The sequence below is a fragment of the Typopeltis vanoorti genome, chromosome 1 (assembly GCF_054136105.1).
Source record: "Typopeltis vanoorti isolate ZY-2024b chromosome 1, IOZ_Tvanoo_1.0, whole genome shotgun sequence".
NCBI lineage: Eukaryota > Metazoa > Arthropoda > Arachnida > Uropygi > Thelyphonidae > Typopeltis > Typopeltis vanoorti.
This window is the reverse complement of record NC_143549.1, coordinates 182,739,915-182,758,308: the sequence shown is the minus strand read 5'-3', so window position 1 is coordinate 182,758,308 and position 18,394 is coordinate 182,739,915. Positions and strand designations below refer to the sequence as shown.

General features: G+C 36.9%; 1 protein-coding gene across 1 annotated transcript in view; it reads right to left on the bottom strand.

The window, feature by feature from the left end:
- Positions 1-17,985, bottom strand: part of LOC150110690 (WD repeat-containing protein 31-like) — a 191,808-nt gene extending 173,823 nt beyond the window's left edge. Inside the window, exon 1 of the mRNA XM_090405079.1 lies at positions 17,927-17,985. Coding sequence (XP_090261205.1) covers positions 17,927-17,985 — 59 coding nt within the window. The remainder of the gene's footprint in view (positions 1-17,926) is intronic.
- Positions 17,986-18,394: the final 409 nt, after the last annotated feature.

The window sequence follows — 18,394 nt, the reverse complement described above, 5'->3', positions numbered from 1 at the left end:
GAACTCCCCAAAGTTTACCCTGTAACTGCTTCTCAATAGTTTAAAAGTCTTGATCATATCACCTCTCCTTCGTCTATCCACCAAACTCTCCAGACTTGTAACAGTCCTGAAACCATCTTTGTTATCTGCCTCTGTACTCTTTCCAGTTAATTTATCCCGTTCAAATCCTGGGGATCAAATCTGAGAACAATAGTCTAAGTGTGGTCTGATCAGGGTCTTATACAACGGAACGATAACTCTTTTATCTCTGCAGGTCAGCTTCCTTCGCAGTATTGCAGCAATCCTCTAGGTTACCTTCACCACCTTAGCAATATGCTCCTGAATTTCAGTTTTCTATCAATCATTACCCCCCAGATCTCTTGTCTCCCCTACTTCCTACAGTATATAGCTCCTCTAATTGAGTATGCATCCTCCCATCGATGGATCAAAAACTTCAAGACTTTACATTTTGCTGCATAAATCGATACCCCATTCATTTGCCTATCTGTCTAGTTTATTCAAATCCTCTTGCAGGGCTGCGACATCTGCACTATTACTGATAACCCTTCCCAGTTTCACATCATCTGTAAACAACTGAATATCCCATTGCAATCCATTGACAATGTCATTGATATAAAGATTGAACAGTACAGGTCCCAGCAGGGCTGTCGCCAGATTATATCACACCCTGAGGCAAACAATTAAATATCGTCCCTGATGGATTATAAGACAAAAATATAAGAAAATCGCCAATTGCTATTTTGTTTTTATTACAAGAGAAACATTAATGCAAAACAATTACATAATAATATTAATTAAATGTTTGCTCTACTGGGATAACGTACAGTAAAATTGTTTATAAGCTTTTCTAAATTTAAATTATAACTATGTCCGCCTCTATCGATATAGTTGCTAGACCAAGCAATCTTTCTTGGATTATTGCTGTTCGCAAATAATTTTTAATCAGTTTAAGCTTGGAAAAATGTCTTTTCACACTTGCTACGCTTACAGGAATTCTTAGCGTAGTGACGGCGCCTGCCACAATATGGCTGAATGAGCGCCCTTATTAAGCCACGCTGTGAGGCAGGCTGCCTCTATGCTACACCCTGTCGACGGTACTGGGTCCCAGTACTGAGCCTGTGGAACCCCACTTGTAACCTTCTGCTTCCTTGATATTGCTCCACCATACACAGCTCTCTGATACCTATTAGACAGTCAATCCTGAATCCATTTGACTAACCAGAGCTTTAAACCCATGTGCTGCAACTTAAATATCAGATTATCATGTTCTAATCAAACAGCTTTGCAAAATCCAAAAAAAAAATGGCAGTAATGCCTTTCCCTCATCAACTGCTCTTGTCACTTTATTATAAAAGGTAATCATATTACTAAAGCAAGAGCACCCCTTAACAAATCCATGTTGATTCTCAGAGATAACATTATCCTCATCTGCTCTATGCTGTATATAGTCCCTCACTAATTTTTCCAAGGCCTTAACAACTACTGATGACACACAAACTGGCCTATAATTAGACACCTCCAGTCTGCAGCAGTGCTATCTTATCTTCCTTCCATTCCTTGGGTACCTTTCCTGCAGCCAGACTTTTATTGAAGAGCCAGGTCAACACACCTGTCAGTTCTTTACCACATTCTCTCCTCTCAAAACCCGTGGTGAAATACAATTCAGTCCCATATCTTTACTGGTATCCAGAGTACTCAATATTTGGAACACACTCTCCTCTTACACTTCTAATCCCTGAACCTGCCCTATCCCTCTAGTAATTAAACCTTCTCCAGGATGAAATACTCCAATAAAGTGCTCATTGAACAACTCATTTATGTCCTCTGCATCAGTCACTCTATTCCCATTTTTATCCCACAATGTCATTCTTCCACAATCATTTCTCCTCCTACTGGCCACATAGCTAAAAAATTCCCTAGGATTTTCTTTGGGTCATAGTGCCAATCTCTTCTCATATTTCAGTTTTCCCTTCCTCACCATACTGGTCACTCTCCTGGCTTACATCTTATATTCTTTGTGTATCTACCCTCTACCCCTCTCCTTATATCTCTTCCATAATCTCTTTTTCAACTGCAGTTCTTGTTTGATGTTGTCTGTCATCCACTTCACACCAAATTGTGTCCGCTTCTTCACTCGTGGAATACAACTTACTATTACTGCTAACAAATATTCCTTCACAATTTTCCATGCACTAATGATATCCTGGCCTTCCAATTCTGCCCTCCATGGAATTGCCTCTGGTTGATACCTAATACTATTATAATCACCTGCCTTATAATGCCACATACGTTCCCTTTTCTTTGATATACCTGAATGTCTATTCATTTTCCAAGTCAAAACCACATGTTCACTCTCTCCAACTGGTGGGAGAGATGTCATCTCACTTATTATCAGCTCTTCTGATGCTATGACCAAATCCAACCCTCTTGAACCTCTTGTTCCCGCTATTACATGTTACCTAAGACATTTGTCCCTCGACAATTCTAGAAATTTCATCCCCTTAATACTACATGCATTTTCCTCTTCCCAGCTTATACTGCTATAGTTAAAATCTCCCATAACAATCATTCTTCTTGCACTTGCCAAGCTCAACTACCTAAACATCTCCTGCTCTCCACCCTCTGTGCTCCCTGGTTTGTAGCAACACCCCATTAAATATCCTGTCTTGGCCACTTCTACCTCACACCATATGATTTCAAAACCATTAGTGTCACTGACGTCCAAAGCCTCCACTCTTAGAGGACATAAGTCATCACTTATCATAAGCAGTACTCCACCACCACGTTTTCCTTTCCTATCCTGCCGAAAAATGCTGTACCCTACTACTTCAATTCCTTTTATTATATCATCCTCTGTCAACCATGTCTCAGAGATCCCAATAATCTTTGGCCTGGCTGATGCTATCAGTGCTACCAACTCATCTCCTTTATTTTGGATACTCCTGGCATTAGCATAAAGCATAAAAATATCACTGCTTCTATACCTATCACTGTCCTCTCTTGACTCCACTGGACTCTGTGTTACATGATGTAGTCCCCCTTCCCCCAAGCACCCATTCCCACAAGAGGCCACCCCTGCTACCATCCACCTTGGGAATTCTAGTTTGCCTGCATTGACACACTGACTCATTCAAAAAACAGCAATCTCACCAGATGCCGAAAGTTTATTTTTCACTTGGTTAGAGTATAATAAAATTAGTTTAATCCTTTATCCAAGTGTGAGCAAACAAAGTTTGCACCTGAAAGTATCTTCAGGACTGGGGTAAGGTGGTACAAACTCGTTGCAAAGGTGGAACAAGCTACCAACACTCCTATCTCAGTATCTCTCATAATGCAAAACACATCTCCTTGCGGGTATACCTAATGTTATGCATTAAGGAAAGGGCCACTACCCAGACTAGTTTTGACCTTTATTGAGGTCTCTTCAGTGGGAGCCAGGCCCAAGTGGAAATACCAGGCAGAAGCATTAGCAGGTGATCTCTACCTATAGGAGTTGCCAAATGGTGTGCCACCCTTTTTTAATAAATTACTCTGGATTTAGAGAAAGATGTTGAAAGTTTATTTTTCACTTGGTTAGAGTATAATAAAATTAGTTTAATCCTTTATCCAAGTGTGAGCAAACAAAGTTTGCGCCTGAAAGTATCTTCAGGACTGGGGTAAGGTGGTACAACACCAGGACAACTTGTTGCAAAGGTGGAGCAAGATACCAACACTCCTATCTCAGTATCTCTCATAATGCAAAATACATCTCTTTGCGGATATGTCTAATGTTATGCATTAAGGAAAGGGCCACTACCCAGACTAGTTTCGACCTTTATTGAGGTAGAATGGGAGTTCATGTCTCTCATCATTGGCCTTTGGAGAATAAAGCATGCTGAGGATCAGCAGACAGTGAGAGAGGAGGATAATGCAAGATAGAGTAGGATAGTAGGAGGTAAAAGAGGCCTCAGTCAACCTGTTTAGCCATTTTAGGCTAATTGGTCTGTAACACAATCTCAATTTATCTGTTCAAAAAAAGGTTAACCATAAAATTTTGTCTAAAGTTCGCATATAAATTTATCCAATTTAATGATTTCATCAGGTGTCTATGGAGGATATCCGTTGACCCTGTTTTGGAACAGTATTTTACAGTTTAAATGTTTGTTCGTAATTTTTGTTATTAAATCCTTATTTGTATTCCGGGTAATCAAAATTTACTGCTGTTATTGAAAATCTAAGGACTTGTGGTCCAAACTGGACATATAAATTTATCATAAAATTCGAACTTAAGGTCCGGACTAGATTTTTTTTTTTTTTTTTATTTAAGAAAGGACTTAAGGTCTGGTAAGTTGAAATGAATAAGAACGTTTTGAAGAACTTGCAGACCTAGTACCACTGGGACTTAAAATGGGGTAGAATCTGACCCGGGAGATGCCGCTCACAGGGAGCGGCACCACCTCGCTGTAAGCCTTCGCAGCCCGGGTTCTCAGATCTACCCCCCTTGTTTGGAGTAAGAAAATCCATGCCAGCGAAAGCTTTGTGGCGAGGAAGGACAGAATAGTTATTACTTTTCCTAGGGAGAGTTAGGTGGGGTTTTGTAGATTCTAAAGATATATACAGGGCTTGATGCATCCCTGTATGAGAAAGCATATTTTCGGTGGTTTGCAGTATTTGTTCACAAATTTAAAGTCTCCTAGTAAATGTTTCTCTTGCGCAAGAGAAACATTTACTAGGAGATCTCTTCAGTGGGAGCCAGGCCCAAGTGGAGATACCAGGCAGAAGCATTAGCAGGTCATCTCTACCTATAGGAGTTGCCAAATGGTGTGCCACCCTTTTTTAATAAATTACTCTGGGTTTAGAGAAAGATGTTGAAAGTTTATTTTTCACTTGGTGAGAGTATAATAAAATTAGTTTAATCGTTTATCCAAGTGTGAGCAAACAAAGTTTGCACCTGAAAATATCTTCAGGACTGGGGTAAGGTGGTACAACACCAGGACAACTTGTTGCAAAGGTGGAGCAAGATACCAACACTCCTATCTCAGTATCTCTCATAATGCAAAACACATCTCCTTGCGGATATGTCTAATGTTAATGACCTGCTAATGCTTCTGCCTGGTATCTCCACTTGGGCCTCGCTCCCACTGAAGAGACCTCAATAAAGGTCGAAACTAGTCTGGGTAGTGGCCCTTCCCTTAATGCATAACATTAGATATATCCGCAAGGAGATGTGTTTTGCATTATGAGAGATACTGAGATAGGAGTGTTAGTAGCTTGCTCCACCCTTGCAACGAGTTGCCCTGGTGTTGTACCACCTTACCCCAGTCCTGAAGATACTTTCAGGTGCAAACTTTGTTTGCTCACACTTGGATAAAGGATTAAACTAATTTTATTATACTCACCAGATGCCTTTGTCCTTCCTCATTCAAATGCAAGCGGTCTCTTGCATACAGTCCCCTTCTGTCCTCAAACACCCTCCAAGCATCCACATATTCCAATCCTCTCTTCTGATACATTCTGGCTATTATGCTATTCAGTATTACTGCTCTTTTGCTCAGATTGTCACTATCATACCTAGGCAACACATACACCCAATCTTTCCTCTCTGCCTTTTCTTTTGGACAACCTCAAGCAAGAATCTCAGATCTCTTGCTGCCCAATTTACATTGCTTCTTAAGTCATTCGTGCCCACCATTACAATCATTTCATCCATTCTTTCACCCCTCTCTTAATTGCTATAGCCACATTTTCTATCATCCCTCCAGGCAAACACACCTCTGGCATCCTATCTTGCACACCACAGATCACGAAGTCTCCATTCATCACACCATTATTCACTCTTTTCCTTGATTTCTCAGTGCATCCCTCACTCTCTCCCCTAAACCCTTCCTTCTGTGTTCCCTACTTACCTGCTGTCCTGTCATCACTCTATCCCTGGTTCCCGCACTCCCTTACATTCTTCTCATTTCCTCTCTCTGTTTCCATTCTCCCCTCCTCTATCATTCTCATAACTCACTCTCACTCCCTCTCTTATACTGTTTCTATTCTCTCCTCTTCTATCATTCCCATACCTCTTTCGCATTCCCTCTCTTCTACTGCTCCTATTCTTTCCTCTTCTAGCATTTCCATACCTCTCTCTCTTATTCCCTCTTTCCTACTGTTTCTATTCTCTCCTCTTCTATCATTCCCAAAACTCTCTCACTCCAACTCTGATTCACCTTGCATTCATCTCTCCATTCTCCTAATCTCATCTTTCATACTTCACATCTCATTCACACGACATTCCAAATCCACTTTCAGCTCATCTATCCCTCTCTGCAAGTTAGTCACTCTTACTCCCCATTCATTCTCATAATCAAGACCATCTCCGAAAACTTCACGGTCATTCAAGCCTTCCACACTTATTTTCTCATTCATATTTTGCTCGTCATTCTCTCCTATCACACTACTCATCTCCCGACATTCATTTCCCGTCCTTGATGCAACTAGGTCAGGTTATCGAAATATCTAATTCATTGAATTCCTCCCATTGCTTATATTTTGCACACATAAGCACTCCCCCCTTCTCTCACCTGCCACATATCCAACTCCCGAGATGCATACATGCCACAGGCACTGCATGCCACAAAGTCCTTTATGGCATGCAGTAATTACGCATGCAGTAACTCTATTATACATAACATGCCAACATGTTATGTATAATAGAGTTCTTAAAAGGCGGAGGACTTGGTGACACCCATTTGTGATTGCAACTGCGGCCACCATTATTCCTTACTGCCGAGAAACTACTAAACTAAACGCTAAATACATATATAAACTATATAAACACTGTATTATATATATATATATATATATATATATATATATATATATATATATATATATATATATGTGGCGATTAGTTTTTACTCGGTTGTTATACATTTCAAAAAATAGATTTAATGACTCCAAGACCGAGATAACATATAAAGATTTTAATGATAAATACTACTAGTTTCGGCATATAGCAGCCTTCTTCAGGTATTTATAAAGGAAAGGAATACTAATAAACATTGAATTATTTAAACAAACTGGAAATTACAGGTACAAATTGCTTCACATGATCGATACATAAAAACGTTGTATTTTTCAAGTTGTTCCAACTGGCGTGCCATTGTTTGTTGCAATTGTGCGTGCAAGTTCACGTGAACGCCAATATTGAATAACTGCAGCATGGCTATCTGGGATGTTATAACTTAAATTATTATTTAAGTGGACCGGGTTCAGTAGGATTTCCCTTGATTCTACGATTTTTCTTTCAAACTCATCTTCACAGCGAAAAATATTTTCTGATCTATTCCAGCATACAGAGTGGCTTTGTTGGTCATCATTAGGATTATTTGAAAACAGAACATGACTGGATAACGCAGTTGCATGAGATCTTTTGTATGAGATGTCTCTCTTATGCTCTTCTATGCGTTGTTCAATAGATTTGTTAGTTTGACCAAAGTATGGGATATTGCAATCACACCACAATTTATATACTCCAGGGTACTTAAGGTTGTGATGAGTAGGTTTTGGATGGCTGATTAGAGAGCGGATTTTTGGAAGTGTGGTGAAGAAGGTCCTGATATTATATTTTTTAAGGACTTTAGCTATTTTCTTAGAGACTGTGCTAATGTATGGAATAGAGATGCTACCTTTAAAATTAATAGTCTCTGTTGTGCACTGCTTAGGAGGGTTCAGAAGAAGTTTCTTAATTGTTTTTTCAGAGTATCCATTTTGTTTAAAAATAAGAGTGAGGTGATTCATTTCTTTTTGTAGTTCATCTTGATCATTTAAGAGAGAACGTGCTCTGTGTCCTAAGGTAGATATAATTCCAAGTTTTTGTGGTGGAAAATGATGAGAAAGATTATGCAAATATCTATTGGTATGCGTAGGTTTTCTGTACGTAGAGATTTTTAATCTTTCAGAGTATCGTGTAAGCATAACATCCAAAAAAGGTAAAGAGTTATTATTTTCTAGATCAGCAGTAAATTTTATATTAGGATGCTGGATGTTTAGATGACGAAGAAAATCTGTGAGAGCTGTGTGCCCGTGATTCCAAATAATGAATATATCATCAACATATCTTTTCCAAACTTTTGGTTTAAATGAGAAGGAAGATATGGCTTTCTTTTCAAAGTCTTCAAGGAAGATGTTAGCTAGCACTGGGGACAAAGGGTTGCCCATTGCCAGGCCTTGTTTCTGTTGGTAAATGGAGTCCTTATATCTGAAGTAACCAGAATGAATGCAATACTTTAATAAAGTGAACATTTTTTTGGATAATTTATCCTGTAGTAATGTAAGTACCTCGTCCGTAGGAACGTTAGTAAATAAAGATATAATGTCCAAACTAGCTAGAATATCATTATCATCGATGGGAATATCTTTAATATGAGAAACAAAATCTGTGGTGTTTTTGATGAAAGATGAAGATTTATTGGAGAAACACTTGAGGTACTTTGCTAAATATTTTGAAAGTTTATATGTAGGTGAATCAATTCCTTCCACAATTGGGCGAAGAGGGATGTTTTCTTTATGAATTTTTGGAACTCCATAGATGCGTGGGATAAGAGGATGCAGAGAGCGTAATGAGAGGCGAATATTATGAGGAAGTTCACTCGCAGTCTTTAACAAGTTGTTTGTACGGTTTTGTAATTCTCTTGTAGGATCTTCCTGAAGAATTGAATATATTGAACTATCTTCAAGTAATTGAAGCATTTTGTTGTGGTAATCTTCAGAGTTGAGGATGACCGTAGAGTTGCCTTTATCTGCAGGTAAAATAATAATGTTACTGTTCTGTTTTAGATTTTTTAGGGCTTTTCTTTCAGCCACTGAAATATTATCTGTTGGAGGTTTGGCATTATTTATAATAAAAATCGATTCAATACGAAGAAGTTTCGCCAAATGATTAGGAATGAGTGAACTTGCTTTTTCTATTTTTGTAAGAAGAGATTCTTTAGGGATAAATTTTGGTGAGGGAATAAAATTGAGACCTTTGCTAAGAATATTCGTTTCTGCATCCATTAACATATGAGAAGATTTGTTCACTACAACCTTTTCAGGATTAATACGGGCATCACTATGACCAGATCTGTTTTGTATGCTTATTAGATTATCAAATTTGTTGATAAGAGTGTATTTATTCTTGTTTTGTATTCGTGTGGCTTGTGCTTCACTGTTAATGATAAAATCACGTAAGTTAACATTATCCATAATTTCTTCAAGTTTTTGAGTTAAAGATCTTTTAGTGCTGAACAAAAAAGCTAAACCACGTTTTGTGTCTGTAATTCTTTCGCTGAGGAGATCCATTTTAGCTTTACGATAGATTCTTTTAGCGCGTTCCGTTGTTATCTTTTCTTTAAAAGAGATGAAATTGGGAAAAACTGCATGGAACTTACAACGTTTGAGGAAAACTAACCTGTTTATTTTCAGTCCTATTTTCTTCAATGTTCTTTTAAAATTCCTTTGTATTTTCATTAGAGACGCCTCGTCATTTAGGCTATAGATGTGGCGATTAGTTTTTACTCGGTTGTTATACATTTCAAAAAATAGATTTAATGACTCCAAGACCGAGATAACATATAAAGATTTTAATGATAAATACTACTAGTTTCGGCATATAGCAGCCTTCTTCAGGTATTTATAAAGGAAAGGAATACTAATAAACATTGAATTATTTAAACAAACTGGAAATTACAGGTACAAATTGCTTCACATAATCGATACATAAAAACGTTGTATTTATGTAAACGTTGTACCACAACAAAATGCTTCAATTACTTGAAGATAGTTCAATATATTCAATTCTTCAGGAAGATCCTACAAGAGAATTACAAAACCGTACAAACAACTTGTTAAAGACTGCGAGTGAACTTCCTCATAATATTCGCCTCTCATTACGCTCTCTGCATCCTCTTATCCCACGCATCTATGGAGTTCCAAAAATTCATAAAGAAAACATCCCTCTTCGCCCAATTGTGGAAGGAATTGATTCACCTACATATAAACTTTCAAAATATTTAGCAAAGTACCTCAAGTGTTTCTCCAATAAATCTTCATCTTTCATCAAAAACACCACAGATTTTGTTTCTCATATTAAAGATATTCCCACCGATGATAATGATATTCTAGCTAGTTTGGACATTATATCTTTATTTACTAACGTTCCTACGGACGAGGTACTTACATTACTACAGGATAAATTATCCAAAAAAAAATGTTCACTTTATTAAAGCATTGCATTCATTCTGGTTACTTCAGATATAAGGACTCCATTTACCAACAAAAACAAGGCCTGGCAATGGGCAACCCTTTGTCCCCTGTGCTAGCTAACATCTTCCTTGAAGACTTTGAAAAGAAAGCCATATCTTCCTTCTCATTTAAACCAAAAGTTTGGAAAAGATATGTTGATGATATATTCATTATTTGGAATCACGGGCACACAGCTCTCACAGATTTTCTTCGTCATCTAAACATCCAGCATCCTAATATAAAATTTACTGCTGATCTAGAAAATAATAACTCTTTACCTTTTTTGGATGTTATGCTTACACGATACTCTGAAAGATTAAAAATCTCTACGTACAGAAAACCTACGCATACCAATAGATATTTGCATAATCTTTCTCATCATTTTCCACCACAAAAACTTGGAATTATATCTACCTTAGGACACAGAGCACGTTCTCTCTTAAATGATCAAGATGAACTACAAAAAGAAATGAATCACCTCACTCTTATTTTTAAACAAAATGGATACTCTGAAAAAACAATTAAGAAACTTCTTCTGAACCCTCCTAAGCAGTGCACAACAGAGACTATTAATTTTAAAGGTAGCATCTCTATTCCATACATTAGCACAGTCTCTAAGAAAATAGCTAAAGTCCTTAAAAAATATAATATCAGGACCTTCTTCACCACACTTCCAAAAATCCGCTCTCTAATCAGCCATCCAAAACCTACTCATCACAACCTTAAGTACCCTGGAGTATATAAATTGTGGTGTGATTGCAATATCCCATACTTTGGTCAAACTAACAAATCTATTGAACAACGCATAGAAGAGCATAAGAGAGACATCTCATACAAAAGATCTCATGCAACTGCGTTATCCAGTCATGTTCTGTTTTCAAATAATCCTAATGATGACCAACAAAGCCACTCTGTATGCTGGAATAGATCAGAAAATATTTTTCGCTGTGAAGATGAGTTTGAAAGAAAAATCGTAGAATCAAGGGAAATCCTACTGAACCCGGTCCACTTAAATAATAATTTAAGTTATAACATCCCAGATAGCCATGCTGCAGTTATTCAATATTAGCGTTCACGTGAACTTGCACGCACAATTGCAACAAACAATGGCACGCCAGTTGGAACAACTTGAAAAATACAACGTTTTTATGTATCGATTATGTGAAGCAATTTGTACCTGTAATTTCCAGTTTGTTTAAATAATTCAATGTTTATTAGTATTCCTTTCCTTTATAAATACCTGAAGAAGGCTGCTATATGCCGAAACTAGTAGTATTTATCATTAAAATCTTTATATGTTATCTCGGTCTTGGAGTCATTAAATCTATTTTTTGAAATATATATATATATATATATATATATATATATATACTGTTTTATATATATTGTATATATAAAATATATTGTATATGTTATATATATATAAACGCTAAATATATATTCAACCATATTAAATAGCGAAAACTTATCTTCTCTTCCACTGCAAATGCTGCCGACTGTGACCTCGCCTTCTCGGTAATCCAAAAAAACACAATATATAACAACAAAACTCCAAAAGCAGAACCACTAAAGAACACTTATGTTACTGAGAAAAAAATGTAGCACAATTCACAAAAGAATTCACACTATACACTGTTTTTAAAAAACACTTTTTTTTACCACAGCTCAAATCCACCACCACGTGCTCATCTATATAATATCTATCTATCTAATAATCGCCGGCATGGTTGTGGTTGGATGAGTGGTTAGCATATCCACTGTCCAGTCAAAAGGCTGAGGGTTCAAATCCTGCCATAGACATAGATGTTTGTGATTGTTTCTTAAAATACTAGTAGTGGGGGCGGGGTAGATGCTGTTGGTATAGTTGCAGTTCATTGTAGTTGGTGGATCGAGTCTTGGAGATAGAGAGTTGTAGAGTAGATGTCCTCCCTCGATATGTTGCAGGTGAGAGAAGGGGGAGTGCGTATATGTGCAAAATGTAGGCAATGGGAGGAATTCAATGAATTAGATATTTCGATAACCTGACCTAGTTGCGTCAAGGACATGAAATGAATGTCAGAAGATGAGTAGTGTGATAGGAGAGAATGAGTCTTTGGACTCCCTGCAGGTGTCGTTTAATAATAATAATAATAATAATATCAAACACTTTTGCAAAGTCCAAGAATATCACTGTATATGATTCTCCCTTATCTAACACACTTGTTACCTTATCATAAAACACAAGTAAATTGCTAAAACAAGACCTACCCTTTACAAATCCATACTGACCATCATAAAGAATGCTATGTCCATCAACTCAATTGTGTATTCTATTTTCAAACAATCTCTCCAACACCTTGACTACAAATGCAGTTATATAGATTCGTCTATAATTGGAAACCTGTTCTAGAACCATGCTTGTGGAGTGGTACTCTTTTGCTTTTTTTTTTTCTCCTTAGGAACACACTATCCACTGCAAGACTATCATTAAATAGCATGGTCAAGGGCATAGCTAACTGTGGTGCACACTCCTTAAGAATATGTGGTGATATGTCATTCAGTCCCACTTATTAACATCTAACCCAATCAACACCTCATAAACCTCAGATTTTTTCACTTCCAATTCTCCTAATACTTCTATTCTATATGTTGCACTGCATCATTTACACCAGTATGATATATGCTGATATAGTGCTCATTCAATAATTCCACTATATCCTTTGCAACTGTTATTCTGCTGCCATGACTATCCACCAATGCCAACCTACAATAATTATTCTTTCTCTTGCTTGCCATATAGCAGAAAAATTCCCTTCAGTTAACCTTAGTCTGACCAGCAAATCTCCTTTCATACTGTACGTATTCTTTCTTAACTGTGCTCATCACCTTCCTAGCCTGAACTTTATACTCTTCATGGACCGATCACCACAAAATGTCTTGTACTTCCTCCTCCATAGCATTTTATTTTCCGGCACCGCTTGCTTGATTTCACTGTTCATCTATTTCACTCCTATGCTATTTACTAACTTAACCCTTGGCATGAAGTTATACATTGCTTGTGTCAGATACAGCCTTGTGAATTTCCATGCACTGTCAACATTTTCTGCTCAACTCATCTACCCAATGTACTGATGCTAACTGACTATAGAGCTTCCTGTAATCACCTGCTTCGATATATATATATATATATATATATATTTTTTTTTTTTTGGAAGTTACCTTTTCTTGTTTCACCACTTCCCAAACAAATACATCATGATCACTCTCTCACCAACTGGTGACAGTGTCAACATCTCATTAGCAACTACACCTTGTGAAGTTATCACCAAATCCAAAACATTAAAGCCTCTAGTTGCTTCAGTCACATGCTGCTTAAGATATTTATCTCTCAGAAATTCAACAAGCTCACTATCCTTGTTCCCCTACACTGTCTCCTCCTTCCAATCTATATTCCTGTAATTAAATTCTTCCATCAAGATCACCTTCTTTTTACATGCCAAACCAATTTTTCAAAACATTTCACAATCAATATTCTTTATATTCCCTGGACTATAACAGCATCCTATCAGATATACTAGCCAGTAAATTTCAACCCACAGAGATTCAAAATCTGCATAAATTCGAAATATATTATCTACAGACCAGTTTGCATTTCTGGAGCAGCTGTTAAAAGTTGTAGAGAGATTAGGAATAGGAAAAAATTCTCTATAGAGGTCAACATGGATCAGTTAAAGGTAGGTCTTGTTTCAGTAATCTATTCGTATTTTATAATAAAGACTAAATTGTGGGAGAACTGGATTCATTTGGGGATTTTATAATAGCATCTGATAGATTACAAGTTTTATTGGTATATAAGTTATAGTAAATTGGTGTGGAAAATCAGTTAGCTGAGTGTATAACATATCGGCTCTCTAACAGATATCAAAGGGTCGTGTATAGTAGAGTACTATCTCCAAAGAGGAGAGGAGAGTTACAGGGTTTGGAATTACATAGGATTCTGTGGACCACAGCATGATAAATCATACCATGAATGGATTGCAAGGGAATATTCAACTGATTAGAGATGTTGAAAAGTTGGACAAAACTATTAAGAATAATGCTGATATGCTAGCATTTCAAAATCATTTGAATAGACTTGCACTAAAATTAATAACTTAACAAGTATGTAACCAACAGTAATAAACTTTAATGAATTAAAGGTACAAATATTTCGTACTGAAAGTAACAGTACATCATCAATGTAGAATAAACAGTTAAAGGAATGGAATACAAAGTACAGAACAGTCAGTTGATTACCAATTAAAATTGTTGCCACATGCCAGAAAATCACTATTAATAAAATATTGTTAAATAATTCTTAAAAACTATTTCATTGATGGTTACATAAGATAAGAATCTCCCAAACTTTTGGGAGAGAGAGACAGTCATTTCGATACAAATTCAGCCGATGTAATAGGGCTTCGCAACTTTCTTTGAAAGGTGTTCATATTTAAACTTGCATCTGTGGAGAAGACAAGCTTTATCCCACTGGATATTATGTTTAGTGTCAATAATATTTTGTGCTAGACCGACTTATGAGGTTTCATGTATTCGATATAATACTGTTGTTCCTTCATTCTTTTTTCCACAGAATGGCCTGTTTGTCCAAAGTATGTTAAATTACATTCACATGGTATCTGGTAAACACCAACTAATGATAGAGGTGCCAGTTTGTCTTTTGTAGATGGCAACGAGTGGGAAATTTTGTGGATAGGAAAATATGTGGGAATAACAAATATTGAAGAACTATAACAAATATTGAAGTTCAGAGGACACATTGCTAAGGTGTCCAAGATTGCACATAGGATTACTTGGTTGTTGAGGAACACACTGACATCCAGAGATAAAGAGGTTATTATTCCCCTTTATAAAGCATTGATACTTCCACATTTGGATTACTGTGCTCAGGTCTGGTCACCTGGATTCCTTGGAGATCAGGAGGCTGTGGAGAGGGTTCAGAGAAGAGTGACCAAGTTGGTGAGTGATATAAAAAATACTCCCTACATTGATAGATTGAGAGCTTGTGGATTGCAGAGATTGGTTGATAGGCGAAGAAGAGGTGATATGATAGAAACATTCAAATTACTAAAAGGTTTTTATAGGATTGATGCAGGGGAAATGTTTCAGCTGTGTGTGATGGAAGAACAAGAGGTCATCTCTGGAAATTAAAGAAGAGTGTGGTTAACAAAGGTGTCAGAACAAGGTTTTTTGCCTGGAGGGTGGTGAATGAGTGGAATTCATTGCCTGACTTAGTTGTGAGCTCTTCGTCTGTAAATGAATTCAAGAAGAGATATGACAGATATTGTTTTGCTAGTTTGGGTCTCCCGCGATGAGTCTACTGACTCCATGGAGATACCCGTAATAATAATAATAATAATAATAATAATAATAAGATGATACTTCTTCAAAATTCTGCCAATAGGTTCTGAGATGCCTGAAATATAAGGAATTGGAACTCTGCGGTCTGTTGAAGAATCCTGAAGTGTTGGAACATAGGCATCAATTATCTGCTGGATTTGATTAGGGTTGTAACCATTAGATTCTATTAACTTTTTTATAGTGAAAAGTTCTTGTTGTAAGCTTAAGGGGGAGGAGCACACTTTATGTGCTCTATTAATTAAAGATTTGATAACACCAATTTTTTGAGAGGTGTGATGAGCAGACCTTTGATGAATGTATCTGCCAGTAAAGGTAGATTTTCGATTGACACTACTTATTGATAAAGTAAAAGAGAATGTGCATGTAAGGAGGATGTCCAAGAATGGTAAACTACCAGCCTTTCCTTTTTCCATGGTGAACTGAATGTGTGGGTAAAGGCTATTTATCTGTTGTAGGAATGTGGTAAGTTCCTCTTCAGCATGTGGTCAAATAACAAAGACATCATCAACATAACAAAACCAAAGAGAGGGTTGGGATGAATGGATGAGAACAAAGTGTCTTCCAGATGGTTTAAAAAATAGTTTGATAAAGGTGAAGACAGAGGGCTACCCCATGGCAGTACCTTCAACTTGTTTGTAGATCTTGTTTTTCCAGCTGAAATATCCTGAATGTATAAGAAATTCAAAAATCTTTGCAATATCGGGAGGGTAATCATCATATAGTAAGTTGACAGTGTCAGCTAATGGAATATTGGTAAAGAGGGAAACAATATCAAAACTGACTAATAAGTCAGACTCTTTGATTTGAACATCCTAGATTTGTTCAAGAAACTGTGTCGAATTTTTGATGACTGATCTGGAATGCCCAGTATGAGCAGTTAATGATTATTATTATTATTATTCAGGCCTCCATGGAGTCAAAAGACACATCATGGGAGGTCCTTCCTAAGAAACACAAAGTTCATCAAGACTCATCGAGGGGAGGACCTCCCCCCTAAGAAACACAAAGTCTATCATACCACTCATTGATCGTTCTCGCTCTCACCACTCCATCAGGCAATGCATTCCATGGTTCAACCACCCTCCATGCAAAGAAACCACTCCTCACACTCTTGCTCACAGTTTCTTTTCGTAACTTCCAGGGATGGCCTCTTGTCATCACTCCTTCCTGCTGTTCAACCAAGCAAAAGAATTCCCCAGTGTCAACCCTGTAACCACCTCTCAACAGTTTAAAAGTCTCAATCACATCACCTCTCCTTCTTCTATCCACCAACCTCTGCAGCCCACATTCCCTCAGCCGATCCTCATAACTATCATTGTACAGTCCTGAAACCACCTTTGTTATCTGCCTTTGTACCCTATCCACAGTTAATTTATCCCCTTCAAATCCTGGGGACCAAATCTGAGAACAATAGTCCAAGTGTGATCTGATCAGGGTCTTATACAACGGAATGATAACTGTTTTATCTCTGCAGGTCAGTGTCCTTCTCATTATTGCAGCGATCCTCTGTGTTACCTTCACCACCTTTGCAATATGTCCCCTAAATTTCAGGTTTCTATCAATCATCAACCCCAGATCTCTTGTCTCCCCTACTTCCTCCAGTATAACTCCTCCCATAGAGTATGCAGTGTCCCATCAATATTTCCCAAACCTCAAGACCTTACATTTTGCTGCATTAAACCGATACCTCCATTCATTTGCCCATCTATCTAGCTTATTCATAACAAAACCAAATGATCATGACAAAAATGTAGCAATTCGATAAGCAGGAGAGTCAATACAATTCACGATGGATTTTTGGGAGACCATATAAACGAGGAGTTCTTCCAAAACACCGTGGATAAACTGCACACTCATTTTGGAAGAACTCCTCGTTTATATGCTTCGCAAAAATCCATAAAGAAGGTTATCCAGTAAGATCCATCATGAATTGTATTGACTCTCCCATAGGATAAAAACAATATTTTCTTCTATGGTAGACTAGGTTTCTGATTTCCGCATATAACACTGAAAGAGAGTTTTTGCACTGACTTTATTAAAAGGAAAAACATTATGTGTTTCCTTGTCACCAAAGCTTTCATAAATGATAATTTCAAGCAATTAAATTCAAGAGTCTGAGAGGAATTATAAGAACAGGTGTGTGTTATAATGAAGTGATGTTAAAGGAATCCAATCTGAAGTAGTTACAATCAATAGCATGTTTCTCAAATTTTAATTTTAATAATAGTCATAAAAGTTTTTTGTTTTTTTTCAAAACAAGTACTATGATTTATGATACCTTTCTTGCATGAGTTGTCCATAGGGTAAACAATTCTCAATAGCTTCTAAGCAGTTCATGAACAAGTAATATCTTCAAGGCGCTTTAAATAACTGTTTGAAAAAAATCTATCTATTATACTCTATAAAAATCCAATTAGTTTATTCTTTATAAGCTGGGAAAATTAGACTTCTAAAACAAATATTAATAACTGATAATGAAGAATTATATATTTTGCATTTCATCTCAATTTTTCTCAATTTCACAAAAGCAACTAGCAAAACACACATAAAGACAGGTATAGTGACAAACTATCTGATATATCAATGAGTTATATACAGTATATATTATGACGATTAGGAGTTTAGTTAACTTTAATGTCTTGAGAACTCATGAGGATTTAAGTTGGGTATGGCCACAATAAGACATACTACTAGATGCTGCAATAATACACAAAGACCAGCACAACAGGAGCTATGAGAGAACAAA